We start from the raw sequence: 16,111 nt of genomic DNA on the forward strand, positions 1-16,111 counted from the left end.
CCCTAAGGCTGATCAACATGTACGCCTCAGTGGTACGGAGTGAGCGGTTGGCCATCCTGCAGCAGCTTCCACCCCTGCTGGCTACGTCCAGGCCGGTCATCCTAGGCGGAGACTTCAACTGCATCATCGATGCAGATGGAAGATCCGGCCTGGGGACAGCGGGTGGGGGGAGTCAACTGGACGTCACGTCCAGATTCCTGATGGACACGGTGAAGGACGCCAAGCTGCTCGACGTCTTCAGCACCCTTGCAGACGAACCGCAGTGGAGATACACCTGGTCGCGGCCAGACGGGTCTATTCGCTCAAGGATAGACTTCCTATTTGTGTCATGGGTGTTCTCGGTCAGGTCCACTGGTGTCGAGCCGGTGTTCTTCTCTGACCACTGCCTCCTGCTGGCCGACTGTCACTTACAGGATGACCAGCCAGCCGGCAAGGGGACTTGGAAGCTCAACACGACTCTGTTGACCCCAGAGAACATCCAGGAGCTCAAGAGGGAGTACGCTGGTTGGAGAACCGTGAAACTCCTCTTTGAGTCTCCAGGCGACTGGTGGGAGATGGTGAAGGAGAACCTCAAGAGGTTCTTTGTCCTCAAGGGTGTCTGGACGGCGAGAGCGAGTCGGGGAAAGCTGTCGTGACTCCAGAAAAGGATGCAGAACCTGTTCCTTCTGCAGTCGATGGGGGTCGATATCACGGAGGACCTCCATGAGGTGAGGGGCCAGCAAGCCTCGCTCTTCGCTGCGGAGGCCTCCAGGATAATCTTCCGGTCCAGGGTCCGCTCCGTGGAGCAGGACGAAACGTGCTTGCGTTTCTTCTTTCAGAAAGTGCACAAAGAGAGCTCTGTGCTTAGCCGGCTGAAGGAGGACGACGGCTCGGTGACGTTGTCTCGGCCCGACATTTTGAGGATCAGCAGATCCTTCTATGCCGGACTGTACGACACGGAGCCTAGGGACAGCACGGCCTCCGAGTCGTTCCTGTCATCTATCACGGAGGTCTTAGACGATGGCATGAGGGAGTGGCTGGACTGGCCGATATCCCTGGACGAGCTGACCAGAGCCCTCAAGTCCTTGGAGAGGAATAGGACTCCCGGAAGCGATGGCTTACCGGTAGAGCTGTATTCCGCTCTGTGGGACCTGGTTGGCCAGGACCTGCTGGAGGTGTACGATAGTGCGCTTCGGGCAGGGGAAATGTGCAAGTCCATGAGGAAGGGCATCATCACCCTCATTTACAAGAGGAAGGGGGAGAGGGAAGAAATTAAGAATTGGCGTCCCATTTCATTATTGAACGTGGACTACAAAATCCTGGCCAAGGTCATAGCCAACCGGGTCAGGTCTGTCCTGGAGTCGGTGATTCACCCTGACCAAACCTGGGCTGTGCCGGGCAGAAAGATCGCTGAGAGCCTCGCCCTCGTCAGGGACACGATCGCCTACGTGCAGGACAGGAAGGTGGATGCCTGCCTCGTCAGCCTGGACCAGGAGAAGGCCTTCGACAGGGTCTCTCATGCTTACGAGGGACGTCCTCTCCAAATTGGGGTTCAGGGAGGGCTTCCGCAATCGTTAGCGCAGTTTCGATCAATGGGTGGGAATCGCACAGTTTTCCCGTCAGATCTGGAGTCAGGCAGGGCTGCCCGCTCTCTCCTGCCTTGTTCGTGTGCTGTGTGGAGCCCTTTGCCGCATCCATCAGGAAGGATGTGAGCCTGAAGGGTGTGACTATCCCAGGCAGTGGAGGCCTTCAGGTCAAGACCTCCCTGTACATGGACGACGTCGCCATCTTTTGCACCGATCGTCAGTCGGTGAGTAGGCTGTTAGACATCTGCGGCCATGTTCTTCGGAAACTGGGACAACCGCTTCTTCATCCCCTTCACCGTCAGGACAGATTACCTGAAGGTGCTGGGTGTTTGGTTCGGTGGAGCTGGGGTGTGCACTAAGACTTGGGAGGAGCGTATCACCAAACTGAAGCAGAAGCTGGGCAGGTGACGCTCCAGTCCCTCTCCATCGCGGGTAAGAACCTGGTTGTCAGGTGCAAGGGACTTTCGGTACTGTTGTATGTGGTGCAGGCCTGGCCTATTCCCTGGACTGCGCCGCTGCAGTCACCCGGGCCATCTTCCACTTCATTTGGGGGTCGAGGATGGACTGGGTCCACAGGGGCACCATGTACAAGGACCTAGAAAATGGGGGAAGGGCGTACCGAACGCCACCCTCGCCCTGATGGCTACCTTTGTCTGCGGCTGCATCAAGCTGTGCGTAGGTCCTCAGTATGCAAACACCAAGTGTCACTACTTACTGAGGTTCTAGCGAGTTTTGAGAAGATTTGTAGCTCAGGTTGAGGTTCTGGATGTGAGTTTGCTCACTGAGCTGGAAGGTTAGTTTTCAGACATTTCATCACCATTCTAGGTAACATCAGTGAGCCTCTGGTGAAGCGCTGGTGTTATGTTCCGCTTTCTATTTATCTGGTTAGGTTGCCTTGGGTTGGTGATGTCATTTCCTGCGTCGGTGATGTCATTTTCTGTTCTTTTTCTCAGAGGGTGGTAGATGGGCTCCAAATCAATGTGTTTGTTGATGGAGTTCCTAAGGTTCTACCTGTCCCCGGTGTTGCGAAGGATGGGCCTGGCCTCGTTGCTGCAGAACGCTCCGAGTAGTTGGACCGTCCCGTGCCACCTGTCCTTTGTGGAGAAATTTTTGAAAGGAAACGCCTTTGACCACAAGGCCATCAGACAGTGGTCAGCACGTAGTATCCTTGAGACCCTTCAGGAAAAGGGGAGGGTGGATCCCGTCGTGTGGTTCCCCACGCAGACTGCCAAAGTCGTTTGGCAGAATGCCTCATCGCCAGAACTTTCAAACAAGCACAAGGACATTGCTTGGCTGGCGGTGAGAGGGGCTCTGCCAGTGAGATCCTTTATGCATGCCCGGAATCTCTGCCCCACCGCACGCTGCCCTCGAGGTGGCTGCGGGGGGGACGAGACTGTCGATCACCTCCTTCTGGAGTGTGCCTATGCGCAGGAGGTCTGGAGGGGGATGCAGTGGTATTTGTCGAGGTTTGTCCCGAACAGCTCCATGGCACAGGACTCCGTGCTCTACGGGCTGTTTCCCGGGACGCACACCGAGACCAACATCAACTGCGCCTGGAGGACCATCAATGCTGTGAAAGACGCTCTTTGGTCTGCCCGCAACTTGCTGGTCTGCCAGCTGAAAGAACTGACCCCGACCGAGTCTTGCAGACTGGCGCACTCCAAGCTCCAGGACTACGTGCTGAGGGACGCTCTAAAGCTTGGGGCAGCCGCCGCCAAGGCGCGGTGGGGAAAGACCACGGCATGAAACCCCTCGTCCAGAATAGGAAAAAGGGCCCTATCTGGTAACTGGGCCCAGCTGGCGCCTTCCCCAACTGGTCAGAGGGCCAACGGGGACTGTGCGGGGTGACGACTGCCGGGGTACTTTTTTCTTTGTTTTTGTTTTTTTTCTTCTTTGTTTTTTTTCCTTTTAGTTGGTGTACGTACCCCCGGGTAACCCGGAGCAGCTTGCATGACTGGGTAGGTGTATAAATGTTTTATTATTTTGTACATTCTATGAATAAAGTATATTTTAGCAAATAAAAAAAAGGTGACTAAACATCTGAAAAGGAACCTTCCAGCTCAGCGAGCAAACTCACATCCAGAACCTCAACCTGAGCGACAAATCTTCTCAAAACTGGCTAATAGCTAGTAATGTTGACACGCAATGAATTAAAAAATGGCTGGAGCCAGTACGGTGGCTCAGTGGTTAGCACTGCCGCCTCACAGTGCCTGGGACCCGGCTTCGATTCCAGCGTCTGGTGTCCGGTGTGGAATTTGCACCTTCTCCCAGTGTCTGTGTGGGTTTCCTCCAACAGTCCAAAGAAGTGCAGATAAAGGTCGATTGGCCATGCTAAACTTCCCCTAGTGTGCAGGATAGATGGATTAGCTGTGGGGTATGCAGGGGTAGGATGGGTGGGGGCAGCGAGTCTAGATAGCTCTTCAGAGGGTTAGTGTTGACTTGTTGGGCTGAATGGTCTGTTTCCACCCTGTAGGGACAGTAGTGGCTCTGCCACTGTCTTCAGACTCGTATCATTTGTATTTCGTCCCCTGCCTGGATGAAGGAATTGAGAGTTGACTGAATAAACATGTTTATAACTATTAGAATGACTGCAAGGCTCGTCTGTGCTTGCCAAGCTTCTTTCAGTTTGAATTTGACAAGCATGGGCCGGTATGATTATTAGCCAAGCCCCCTCCCTCGACATGAAGCTGCACCTCCCCTGCTTAAAGCAGAAGCCTCTCTCTCTCCCAGCTATTCTGTAACTTCTGTGTTAAGCATGTCTGTCCAGTACGAAGTGGCTTTGGCCACAGGTAATTTTCCCAAAGCTGGGACCATCGATAAAATCTTCGTGACTCTGGTGGGTTCCCTGGGCAACTCCGAAAGGGTCCTGGTAGGACTGGCATGGATAATTAACAAGATTCAAGAAGGCTCTGTAAGTACAGGAGGAGAGTGCAGGCACTGGCTCAGTCAGAGAAATGCAGGTGGGGGCTGGACACCAGTGAATTTTAAACACTCCCGAGATTGGTTTCTGTGTCTCCAGGAACTGATGGTCGTGAGGCACAGACCAGCTTGGAAATGATCCCACATCTCTCAGGTTGACAGCCTGAGCTCCTCTGAGGGGGCTTTGTAACTGTCTGAGTTGGATGGTTGGGAGGGGGGGGGGGTGTGATTTTGGAGTGGCTTGGGAGTCCCAGAGGGAACGGATGGGTTGAGGGAACAGTGCTGGTAATCAGCATTGTACAACGGAGCTCCCGAAGGTGTGGGGGTGGGGGGCTAGCAAGAAGGGATAGAGGGGCAGCACAAACTGATGGTGTGGGAATAAGGAGGCAGGGGACTGATGTTCCCCTGGAGTGGCAGCCTCAGGGACAGGGAAGCTTAACAGGCTGGCAGTGAGGGAAATGAGGCTGAGGGGACTCCCAGATAACAAGGTGTAGAGATAGGTGAACACAGCGGGCGAAGCAGCAACTGAGGAGCAGAAAAGCTGATGTTTCGGGTCTAGAGCCTTCTTCAGAAAATGGGTCCAGACCCGAAATGTCAGCTTTCCTGCGCCTCTGATTCTGCTTGGCCTGCTGTTTTCATCCAACTCTACACCTTGTTATCTCGGTTTCTCCAGCATCAGCAGTTCTTGCTTTCTCTGAGGGGACTCCCATCTCTGTTTAAATAAGAGTAAACAAAGACAATTTGATTTCTGAAACAAACGCAGAGTGTGTTGGAGGAACTGAACAGATCTGGCAGCATGTGCAGAGAGAGAGAGAAAAAAAAACAGAGGAGTCATATCAGCCTTCAAAGGTTATAACTCTGTCTCTCTCTCTCTCTCTCATTTTCTCCCTCTCATTTTCTCTCTCTCTCTCGCTCGCTGTCTTTCTCACACACTTTGTCTCTCTCACTCTCCACAGATGCTGCCAAACCTGTTGAGTTTCACCAGCAATGTCTGTCTTTGGTTTGAGCGTCCAGTGTTGGGCTTTTTAAAATTGCTGACTGGTCATTGCCGACACTTTCTATGTTCACAGGTCAAGACAATAAAGATTCAGAGTGAGAATGACCTGGGTGAGATATTACTGGTGAGATTGTACAAAGACAAACACACACTGCTACCTGAAGACAGTTGGTATTGTCAATATGTCACTGTGAAGGCACCTGATCAGAGAGTCTACTCCTTCCCCTGCTACTCCTGGCTGGAGGATGAGAACACTCTGGATATCATCGAAGGAACAGGTATGATTGAGGGAGAGACCTTTCAGGCTTTCCCACCTTTCCCCCCAAGTCAATGGAAGGCTGCGTCGGAAAGATACCTGCTTACAGAGTTAATGGGAACTGCGGATGCTGGAGAATCTGAGATAACAAAGTGTGGAGCTGGATGAACACAGCAGGCTGTTGCAGAGTGTTTGGACATTCCTGTCCCCTCCCTCAGATGTGATAGGCCACTGTTTTACTTATTAGCTTGAAGCAGCACACAGATGGAAAACACAACAGCCCTCTCACATCTGACTTACAACTCCTTACAAGGGATAATGGCACGCTCGAATTCACCCCAAAGCCAGGCTGATGAGCTGTTTTTCCAGGGAACTGCGCCAGTAGAGGGAGGCTGCATGAAAGTGGGCCGGGTTAAATGTGTGGCATTTCCGTATAACAAAGTTAACCGTTTACCACCTGACTAAAAGGAAAAGAATTGGGAGCAGGAGTAGACCATTCTGCCCATCAAACTGCTCCACCATTCAGTATGATGCTGGGTGGTGATGGGCGCCATCTCTTGTTCCCCCCCCACCCCAAATCTCTTACCCCCAGGACAGTACAGGTCTGCCTGTTTCCACCCCAAATACAGTCAGTGGCAGAGAAGTGGGACCTAGACGTGGGGTGCTCTGGCTTCGGAATGTAAATTGCAAACGGATTCGGCAGAAGTGTGGATAGTGCTTGTGTTACTGTGATTTTTTTTTTAAGTTCATCTAAGAGCAAAGACTGGGGGGTGGGGGTGGAGGTGGGGTTTTGTGAGAAGTGGGGAGGTGGGGTTCGGGAGGTGGGGTTCGGGAGGTGGGTATCGGGTGGTGGGTATCGGGAGGTGGGGTTCAGGAGGTGGGGTTCGGGAGGTGGGGTTCAGGAGGTGGGTATCGGGAGGTGGGGTTTGGTGGGTGGTTTTGGGAGGCGGTGTTTAGGAGGCGGTGTTTGGGAGGTGGGTTCGGGAGGTGGGGTTTGGGTGGTGGGTTTGGGAGGCGGTATTTGGGAGGTGGGGGTCGGGAGGTGAGTTCGGGAGGTGGGTTCGGGAGGTGGGTATCAGGAGGTGGGTATCAGGAGGTGGGTTTGGGAGGTGGGGTTTGGGTGGTGGGTTTGGGAGGCGGTATTTGGGAGGTGGGGTTTGGGAGGTGGGTTTGGGAGGTGGGTTTGGGAGGCGGTATTTGGGAGGTGGGGGTCGGGAGGTGAGTTCGGGAGGTGGGTTCGGGAGGTGGGTATCAGGAGGTGGGTATCAGGAGGTGGGTTTGGGAGGTGGGGTTTGGGTGGTGGGTTTGGGAGGCGGTATTTGGGAGGTGGGGTTTGGGAGGTGGGTTTGGGAGGTGGGTTTGGGAGGCGGTATTTGGGAGGTGGGGGTCGGGAGGTAAGTTCGGGAGGTGGGTTCGGGAGGCGGTGTTTGGGAGGTGGGTATCAGGAGGTCGGTTTGGGAGGTGGGTATCTGGAGGTGGGTATCAGGAGGTGGGTATCAGGAGGTGGGTTTGGGAGGTGGGGTTTGGGAGGTGGGTATCAGGAGGTGGGTATCAGGAGGTGGGTTTGGGAGGTGGGGTTTGGGAGGTGGGTATCTGGAGGTGGGTATCAGGAGGTGGGTTTGGGAGGTGGGGTTTGGGAGGTGGGTTTGGGAGGCGGTGTTTGGGAGGTGGGGATTGGGAGGCTGTGTTTGGGAGGTGGGTATTGGGAAGTGGGTTTGGGAGGTGGGTTTGGGGTTGTTGGAAGAGCTAATGTGATTTTTGAAACAATCATTGAGGGTCAATTCGAGCGCAGAACCAGAGAGAGAAAAGAAAAGCAAAATTTCATCTCCCTTTGATTTGAAAAGAAATTTCATTCTGTTGCAATCCTGTTTTTGCTGTTCTCCCAAAGCTCGGAAAAAGCATGAATATCAATCGGCCATCCTTGAGCAGCACTGGATCAATGAATTAAGAAGCAGGCAAGAGGCCTATCAGTGAGTATAGCAGCTGCCACCTCAGTGTTAGAACGAGGAGACTGGTTGTCACCAAGAAATAAAATCATTGCTTTCAAACAGAACCATTCGGGTGGGTATTGAACAGTGAAGGTGGTATCTTCTCCCAGAGTGAAAAGATTAAATTTCGGAAATGACTGTCATATAGCCGTACAGCATGGAAACAGACTCTTCGGTCCAACTCGGCACAGTATGAAGTTGGAGGAACATCGCATGTCAGACAGCATCAGAGGAACAAGAAAGCTGACGTTTCGGGTCGGGACCCTTCATTAATTCTGACTTTCCTGCTCCTCTGATGTTGCCTGACCTGCTGTGTCTCTCCAGCTCCACACAGTATCGTCTCGAGTTTCTGCAGTGCTTGCGATCTCCTTCAAGCCAACCACATATCCTAAATTAATCTAGTCCCATTTGCCAGCTTTTGGCGCGTATCCCTCTCCTGGCTGCTGCAGCTCCATTTCCAGGTGTACAAAGTCATTCAGAACATAACTTCCAGGTTATTACTTTTATTTTTCCCTGTTAAAGTTCGAACACACAGCCCGCTTTGCTGGTCTGTTCCCTACTGGGGTCCAGGTATCCCATTGTCCTCTCACCTCTACCCCCATGTTTCGAACTTGCTCAAGTATTGAATAGAGCTCACCGTAGGCGATGTTTACAATTGTTTTGGAGGAAGATTTGAGGGAGTGTTTGGGGGAGACAGTGTAGAGGGAACTTTACCCTGTATCTAACCCTGTGCCGTCCCTGCTCTGGGAGTGTTTGATGGTGGACAGTGTAAAGAGAGCTTTACTCTGTATCTAACCCTGTGCTGTCCCTGTCCTGGGAGTGTTTGGTGGGGGACAGTGTAGAGGGAGCTTTACTCTGTATCTAACCCCATGCTCTCCCTGTCCCTGGGCGTGTTTGATGGGGGCACAGTGTAGAGGAGCTTTACTCTGTATCTAACCCTGTGCTGTCCCTGCCCTGGGAGTGTTTGATGGGGGCACAGTGTAGAGGAGCTTTACTCTGTATCTAACGCTGTGCTGTCCCTTATAAGTGTTTACTGTAATCTCTGAAAGCTGCCCCATTCTCTTCCCCGTGTCTCTCGATAACAAATTGTAACGTTGATTGGATATTTGAAAGTTTACATTGCCCTAATGAAAATTGTCTTTCAGATGGAGCACCTACGCACCAGGAATCCCCAGGTGCATTAAGGCAAAAAGAAGCAGTGACTTACCCAAAGATGCACAATTTACTTTGGACCGAAAAGTGCACATTGCTTTTAACCTTGATTCTGCGTAAGTATTCACTAAATGTCAAAAATTTACACTGTATTAAATGTATTGCTCATGAGTAAGCAATGGAACATCCACTCAGTATTTCTGGCTGTATAGTTTCAAACACTTCAGCCTTCTGTTTTACACTGAATGTTGGGATCCTCTGTCATTGAAAATGAGAATTTCTCTGGAAATCTCTCCGCCAGTTACAAACATGTGAATTAGATGCACTCACAGGGCTGATCTGTTTCTGGTTTGAATTCCACATTCACATCTGAACCCACCCCCAGTGACCCTGCATTTTCCCACCTGATGAGAACTGATCCAGCTCTGTCTTTAAAAATATCCGCACCCCCTTCCACCACACCCACCACATTCTGGGGAAGAGAGTTCCAAAAGTTGCACAACCCTATCAAAATCATTTCTCTTCAACTCGGTCCAAAAAAAACATTCTCCAACCCTCCCCTACCTCCCAGTGCTGGACAAAGGGGGAAATCCTTCCAATATCTATCCATCACCTCACTCTTTACTCTCTAAATTCCAGTGAATACAAGCCCAGTCTGTCCAACCCTTTCCTCACAAGAAAGCCTGTTCCTTCCAGGTATCAATCCAGCAAACCTCCCCTGAACCACCTCCAATGCATCCTTCCTCGATGTTAACCTTCCCAATGACTTGCGGTACCTGCACACTGACCTGCTACGGGTCATGCAGCAAGACCAGATCCTTCTGGACCTCAGAGTTCTGCAATCTGTCTCCATTTCAATCATCTGCTGCTTTCTTATTTTTCCAGCCAAAGCGGTTGAGTTCACATGTTCCCACACTATACTCCAGCTGCCAAAGTGACATCCCCTCTCACTCTGCTGGTATCCTTTTGCATATTTACTGTGACCATTTCTCTTTGCCTTGTCAGTAAGGTTATCTGGGTGCAGATTCTAAATAATCTGCCCAGCTCTGATCCCTGTGGCACTCAGCCAAAATGCTCCCTTTATTAGGTAACCACTCCTCTATCCATATACTTTGTTTTCTGTTAGCTAAGCAGTCCCCTATCAATGCTAATACATTGCACCCTACACCAGGAGCTACTATTCTGTAAAGTAGCCTTTGGTGTGGCACCTTGATGAAAGCCTTTTGGAAGTTCCCCATCAACCACATTAGTCATTTCCTCTAAAGATCTCACTAATAATAGAATCATGATGTTCCTTTTATAAAACCATACAAACTTTGCCTGGATAACAAAGTGTGGAGCTGGATGAACACAGCAGGCCAAGCAGCATCTCAGGAGCACAAAAGCTGACGTTTCCGGCCTGGACCCTTCATCAGAGCAGATTGTTATCTCAGATTCTCCAGCATCTGCAGTTCCCATTATCTCCAAACTCTGCCTGATTGTGTTAAGCGCTCTGCTTGAAAAAAAGGAATTGAGTATTCTCCTGATGACAGATGTCAGACTAACTGGAATCTGCTCTGGTGTTGAGGATATTGTGGCTGGTGAGCCTTACATATTAGATTCCCTACAGTGTGGAAACAGGCCCTTCGGCCCAACAAGTCCACTCCGTCCCTTGAAGCATCCCACCCAGATCCATCCCCCTGTAACCCACACACCCCTGAACACTACGGGCAATTTAGCATGGCCAATTCACCTAGACTGCACATCTTTGGACTGTGGGAGGAAACCGGGGCACCCGGAGAAAACTCACACAGACACAGGGAGAATGTGCAAACTCCACACAGACAGTTGCCTGAGGCTGGAATCGAACCTGGGTCCCTGGCGCTGTGAGGCTGCAGTGCTAACCACTGAGCCACCGTGCCCTGCCAAATATTGATATGGGGAATTGTTGGACAAGATTCTTAGGAACAGGATTCATTCACATTTGGAAAAATACGGACTTATTAGGAATAGGCAACATGAGTTTGTTCAGGGTAGGTTGTGCCTCGCAAACTTGACTGAGTTTTTTGAGGAAGTGACAAACATGATTGATGAGCCTGGACAGAGAATGTTGTCTCAGTGGACTTTAGCAAGGCCTTTGACAAGGTCTCTCATTGCAGGCTGATGTCGAAGCTAAAATCAAACAGGATCTGTGGTGAGAGATAATGGGAACTGCAGATGCTGGAGAATTCCAAGATAATAAAATGTGAGGCTGGATGAACACAGCAGGACAAGCAGCATCTCAGGAGCACAAAAGCTGACGTTTCGGGCCTAGACCCTTCATCAGAGAGGGGGATGGGGGGAGGGAACTGGAATAAATAGGGAGAGAGGGGGAGGCGGACCAAAGATGGAGAGTAAAGAAGATAGGTGGAGAGAGTGTAGGTGGGGAGGTAGGGAGGGGATAGGTCAGTCCAGGGAAGACGGACAGGTCAAGGAGGTGGGATGAGGTTATTAGATAGCTGGGGGTGCGGCTTGGGGTGGGAGGAAGGGATGGGTGAGAGGAAGAACCGGTTAGGGAGGCAGAGACAGGTTGGACTGGTTTTGGGATGCAGTGGGTGGGGGGGAAGAGCTGGGCTGGTTGTGTGGTGCAGTGGGGGGAGGGGACAAACTGGGCTGGTTTAGGGATGCAGTAGGGGAAGGGGAGATTTTGAAACTGGTGAAGTCCACATTGATACCATATGGCTGCAGGGTTCCCAAGCGGAATATGAGTTGCTGCTCCTGCAACCTTCGGGTGGCATCATTGTGGCACTGCAGGAGGCCCATGATGGACATGTCATCTAGAGAATGGGAGGGGGAGTGGAAATGGTTTGCGACTGGGAGGTGCAGTTGTTTGTTGCGGACTGAGCGGAGGTGTTCTGCAAAGCGGTCCCCAAGCCTCCGCTTGGTTTCCCCAATGTAGAGGAAGCCGCACCGGGTACAGTGGATGCAGTATACCACATTGGCAGATGTGCAGGTGAACCTCTGCTTAATGTGGAATGTCATCTTGGGGCCTGGGATGGGGGTGGGGGAGGAGGTGTGGGGGCAAGTGTAGCATTTCCTGCGGTTGCAGGGGAAGGTGCCGGGTGTGGTGGGGTTGGAGGGCAGTGTGGAGCGAACAAGGGAGTCACGGAGAGAGTGGTCTCTCCGGAAAGCTGACAGGGGAGGGGATGGAAAAATGTCTTGGGTGGTGGGGTCGGATTGTAAATGGCGGAAGTGTCGGAGGATAATGCGTTGTATCCGGAGGTTGGTAGGGTGGTGTGTGAGAACGAGGGGGATCCTCTTGGGGCGGTTGTGGCGGGGGCGGGGTGTGAGGGATGTGTTGCGGGAAATACGGGAGACGCGGTCAAGGGCGTTCTCGATCACTGTGGGGTGAAAGTTGCGGTCCTTGAAGAACTTGGACATCTGGGATGTGCGAGAGTGGAATGTCTTATCGTGGGAGCAGATGCGGTGGAGGTGGAGGAATTGGGAATAGGGGATGGAATTTTTGCAGGAGGGTGGGTGGGAGGAGGTGTATTCCAGGTAGCTGTGGGAGTCGGTGGGCTTGAAATGGACATCAGTTACAAGCTGGTTGCCTGAGATGGAGACTGAGAGGTCCAGGAAGGTGAGGGATGTGCTGGAGATGGCCCAGGTGAACTGAAGGTTGGGGTGGAAGGTGTTGGTGAAGTGGATGAACTGTTCGAGCTCCTCTGGGGAGCAAGACGCGGCGCCGATACAGTCATCAATGTACCGGAGGAAGAGGTGGGGTTTGGGGCCTGTGTAGGTGCGGAAAAGGGACTGTTCCACGTAACCTACAAAGAGGCAGGCATAGCTGGGGCCCATGCGGGTGCCCATGGCCACCCCCTTAGTCTGTAGGAAGTGGGAGGAGTCAAAAGAGAAGTTGTTGAGTGTGAGGACGAGTTCGGCTAGGCGGATGAGGGTGTCGGTGGAGGGGGACTGGTCGGGCCTGCGGGACAGGAAGAAGCAGAGGGCCTTGAGGCCATCTCCATGCGGAATGCAGGTGTACAGGGACTGGACGTCCATGGTGAATATGAGGTGTTGGGGGCCAGGGAATTGGAAGTCCTGGAGGAGGTGGAGGGCGTGGGTGGTGTCACGGACGTAGGTGGGGAGTTCCTGGACCAAAGGGGAGAAAATGGAGTCCAGATAGGTGGAGATGAGTTCGGTGGGGCAGGAGCAGGCTGAGACGATGGGTCGACCAGGGCAGGCAGGTTTGTGGATTTTGGGAAGAAGATAGAAACGGGCCGTGCGGGGTTGGGGAACAATGAGGTTGGAGGCTGTGGGTGGGAGGTCCCCTGAGGTGATGAGGTCGTGAATGGTGTTGGAGATGATGGTTTGGTGCTCGGGTGTGGGGTCATGATCGAGGAGGCGGTAGGAGGTGGTGTCGGAGAGTTGGCGTCTGGCCTCGGCGATGTAGAGGATCTGTGGTGAGCTGGTCGGATGGACATTGAACTGGCTTTGTCATAGCAGGCAGAGAAGTGAGGTGAAAGGGCGTTTTACTGTGACCAGTGAAGTTCCACAGGGATCAGTGCTGGGACCCCTGTTGTTTGTAATGTATATGAATGTTTAGGAGAAAATGTGTGTGGCCTGATTTGTAAGTTTGCAGACGACACAATGATTGAGGGAGCTGCATATCGTGAGGAGTATTGCCAGAGGATATAGCGGGGTGTAGACAGGCTGGAGACTTGGGCGGAGAAATGGCAGGTGGAATTTACATCAGACAAGAGTGAGGTAATGCATTTGGAAACCCTACAGTAAATGGTAGAACCCTTAGTAGTATCAACGTACAGAGGACTGTAGGCATACACTGTTCCCTGAAAGTGGCAACACAGGTGGATAAGGTGGTCAAGAAGGCATATGACATGCTCGCCTTTCTCAGTCAGGGCATAGAGTTGCTATGTTGCGCCTGTATAGAATTTTACTGAGGCCATACTGGAATATTGTGTATAGTTCTGGTTGCCACAGCACCAGAAGGACTTGGAGACTTTAGAAAGGGCGCAGAAATAATTTATCAGGATGTTGCCTGGTTTGGCATATATCAGCTATGAGGAGAGATTGGACAAGCTTGGTTTGTTTTCATTTGAACATTGGACGCTGAGGGGTGCCCTGAGAGAGATTTACAAAATTTACTCATAAGACCTGCCCTTCAGTCCAGGCAGCATCCTGGTAAATCTCCTCTGCACCCTCTCTAAAGATTCCACATCCTTCCTATAATGAGGTGACCAGAATTGAACACAATATTCCCAGTGTGGTCTAACCAGGGTTTTATAGAGCTGCAGCATAACCTCAGGACTCTTAAACTCAATTCCACTGCCAATGAGAGCCCACACACCATATGCCTTCTTAACAACCGTATCAACTAGATAGCAACTTTGAGGGGTCTATGGATGTGGCCTCCAAGATTCCTCTGTTCCTCCACACTGCCAAGAATCCTGCCATTAACTCTGTATTCTGCATTCAAATTTGACCTCCCAAAATGAATCACTTCTAACTTTTCTGGGTTGAATTCCATCTGCCACTTCTTTGCCCAGCTCTGCATCCTGTCAATGTCCCACTGCAACCTACAACAGCCCTCCACGCTGTCTACAACTCCACCAATCTTCGTGTCATCAGCAAACTTACTAACCCATCCTTCCACTTCTGCATTCATTTATAAAGATCACAAAGAGCAGAAGTCACAGCGGATCCCTGCGGATCACCACTGGTCACCAAGCTCCAGGCTGAATACTTTGCATCCACTGTCACCCTCTGACTTCTATTGGACAGCCAATTCTGTGTCTAGACAGCCAAATTTCCCCGAATCCCATGCCTCCTTACTTTCTGAATGAACCTACCATGGAGAACCTTATTGAATGCCTTGCTAAAATCCATATACACCACATCCACTGCTCTAACTTCTTCAATGTGTTTTGTCACATCCTCAAAGAATTTATAAGGCTTTTGAAACATGACCTGACCCTCTCAGAGCCATGCCACCTATTTCTAATCAAATTGTGCTTTTACAAATGATCATAAATACTCTCTCTCAGAATCCTCTCCAATAATTTGCCCACCACAGAAATAAGACTGACTGGTCAGTCGTTAAGAAAGTCATTTTGTGCTAGTGCAGTCTTGGTGGGCTGAAGGGCCTGTTCCTGTGCTGTACCGTTCTTGTTATTTTATCTCCAGGGGCACTGTCTTCTGACTATGCTGCCATCTCTGCTGGACCTGTCCTGCTGATGGGATGGCATATGGTTGGGGATGGTAGTGTCTGAGTGAAAATAAAGCTATGCCCATGGAGGCCGCTCTCCTGGCTTCGGTGCAGGTTTCTGGATGTCAGGTCTATGGCCAAGAGAATTTCAGAGTCAATGTTGCATTAGATTAGCTGCCTCTACATCTGCTGAGGTCATGGTGCTCACACAATGTCAAAGGGGTCACATTGCAGAAAAATAAGGACTGGTGTTTGCAGAGGACTGTGCAAAATACTGTTTGGATGTTTCTGTTTAGTTTCTGAATTCTTTTCCAATGCTCCCCATGTCATTTTAGGGGGACGAGGATGGAAAAGGCCAGACCCAATGGGAACAAAGGAACAAGAGCAGGCCACTCGGCCCTTAGAACCTGCTCTGCTGTTCGATAAGACAGCGGGCTGCTCTGATATTAACCTCAATTCTACATTCCCAGGACATGCTCCCCTCCCCCCTCCCTGACCCCATGCCCACACCCCTCGGGGGGATCTTTCATCTGCCTGAGACCCTCACAATGAAGAGCCGTGAGGGGGTAACTGACCACTTCAGACTCCACCATCCTGAGGCCTGGCCACTGTGGGTCCTGCCCCCCGACCTTAACCTTGTGTGAAGGGTGCAGCATAACAGCCTTATTGTGGGCCCTTCTACCCGACCACCCCGTCCCGTCCCCCCAGCCCAATCCATCCCCACCCTAGTGGAGGCAAGTGTCAAAGCATCTGCAGCTGATTTTAAAAACTTACGTTGCCACACCTGGTTGTCATATCCTCAGCCGCACTGACACCCAGGAGGAACTGAACTTACTTCCTAAAGTCTACGTGGGTGACCCGTCCCATTTCTGAACAAACCCACCAGGGAGTTGTCAGAAACAGTGAAGCAGTGCCCGATGGATCCTGCACATTAATATCATTCTGTGGCTTCTCTCCGGCTGCAGGCTGAGGGGTCAGGCTGCATGGGGGCGTTGTTGCTTTTAACCTGACACCTGTGCTAAGCCAGCTCGAGCTCAACCAGAAAGCTGATCC

General features: G+C 51.5%; 1 protein-coding gene across 1 annotated transcript in view; it reads left to right on the plus strand.

Moving 5' to 3' along the window:
* Positions 1-4,276: 4,276 nt before the first annotated feature.
* Positions 4,277-16,111, plus strand: part of LOC125448722 (polyunsaturated fatty acid lipoxygenase ALOX15B-like) — a 48,334-nt gene continuing 36,499 nt past the window's right edge. Inside the window, exons 1-4 of the mRNA XM_048524204.1 lie at positions 4,277-4,476; positions 5,555-5,759; positions 7,626-7,707; positions 8,871-8,993. Coding sequence (XP_048380161.1) covers positions 4,321-4,476; positions 5,555-5,759; positions 7,626-7,707; positions 8,871-8,993 — 566 coding nt within the window. The 5' untranslated portion in view covers positions 4,277-4,320. The remainder of the gene's footprint in view (positions 4,477-5,554; positions 5,760-7,625; positions 7,708-8,870; positions 8,994-16,111) is intronic.

Source organism: Stegostoma tigrinum, chromosome 45, assembly GCF_030684315.1.
Source record: "Stegostoma tigrinum isolate sSteTig4 chromosome 45, sSteTig4.hap1, whole genome shotgun sequence".
Lineage (NCBI taxonomy): Eukaryota > Metazoa > Chordata > Chondrichthyes > Orectolobiformes > Stegostomatidae > Stegostoma > Stegostoma tigrinum.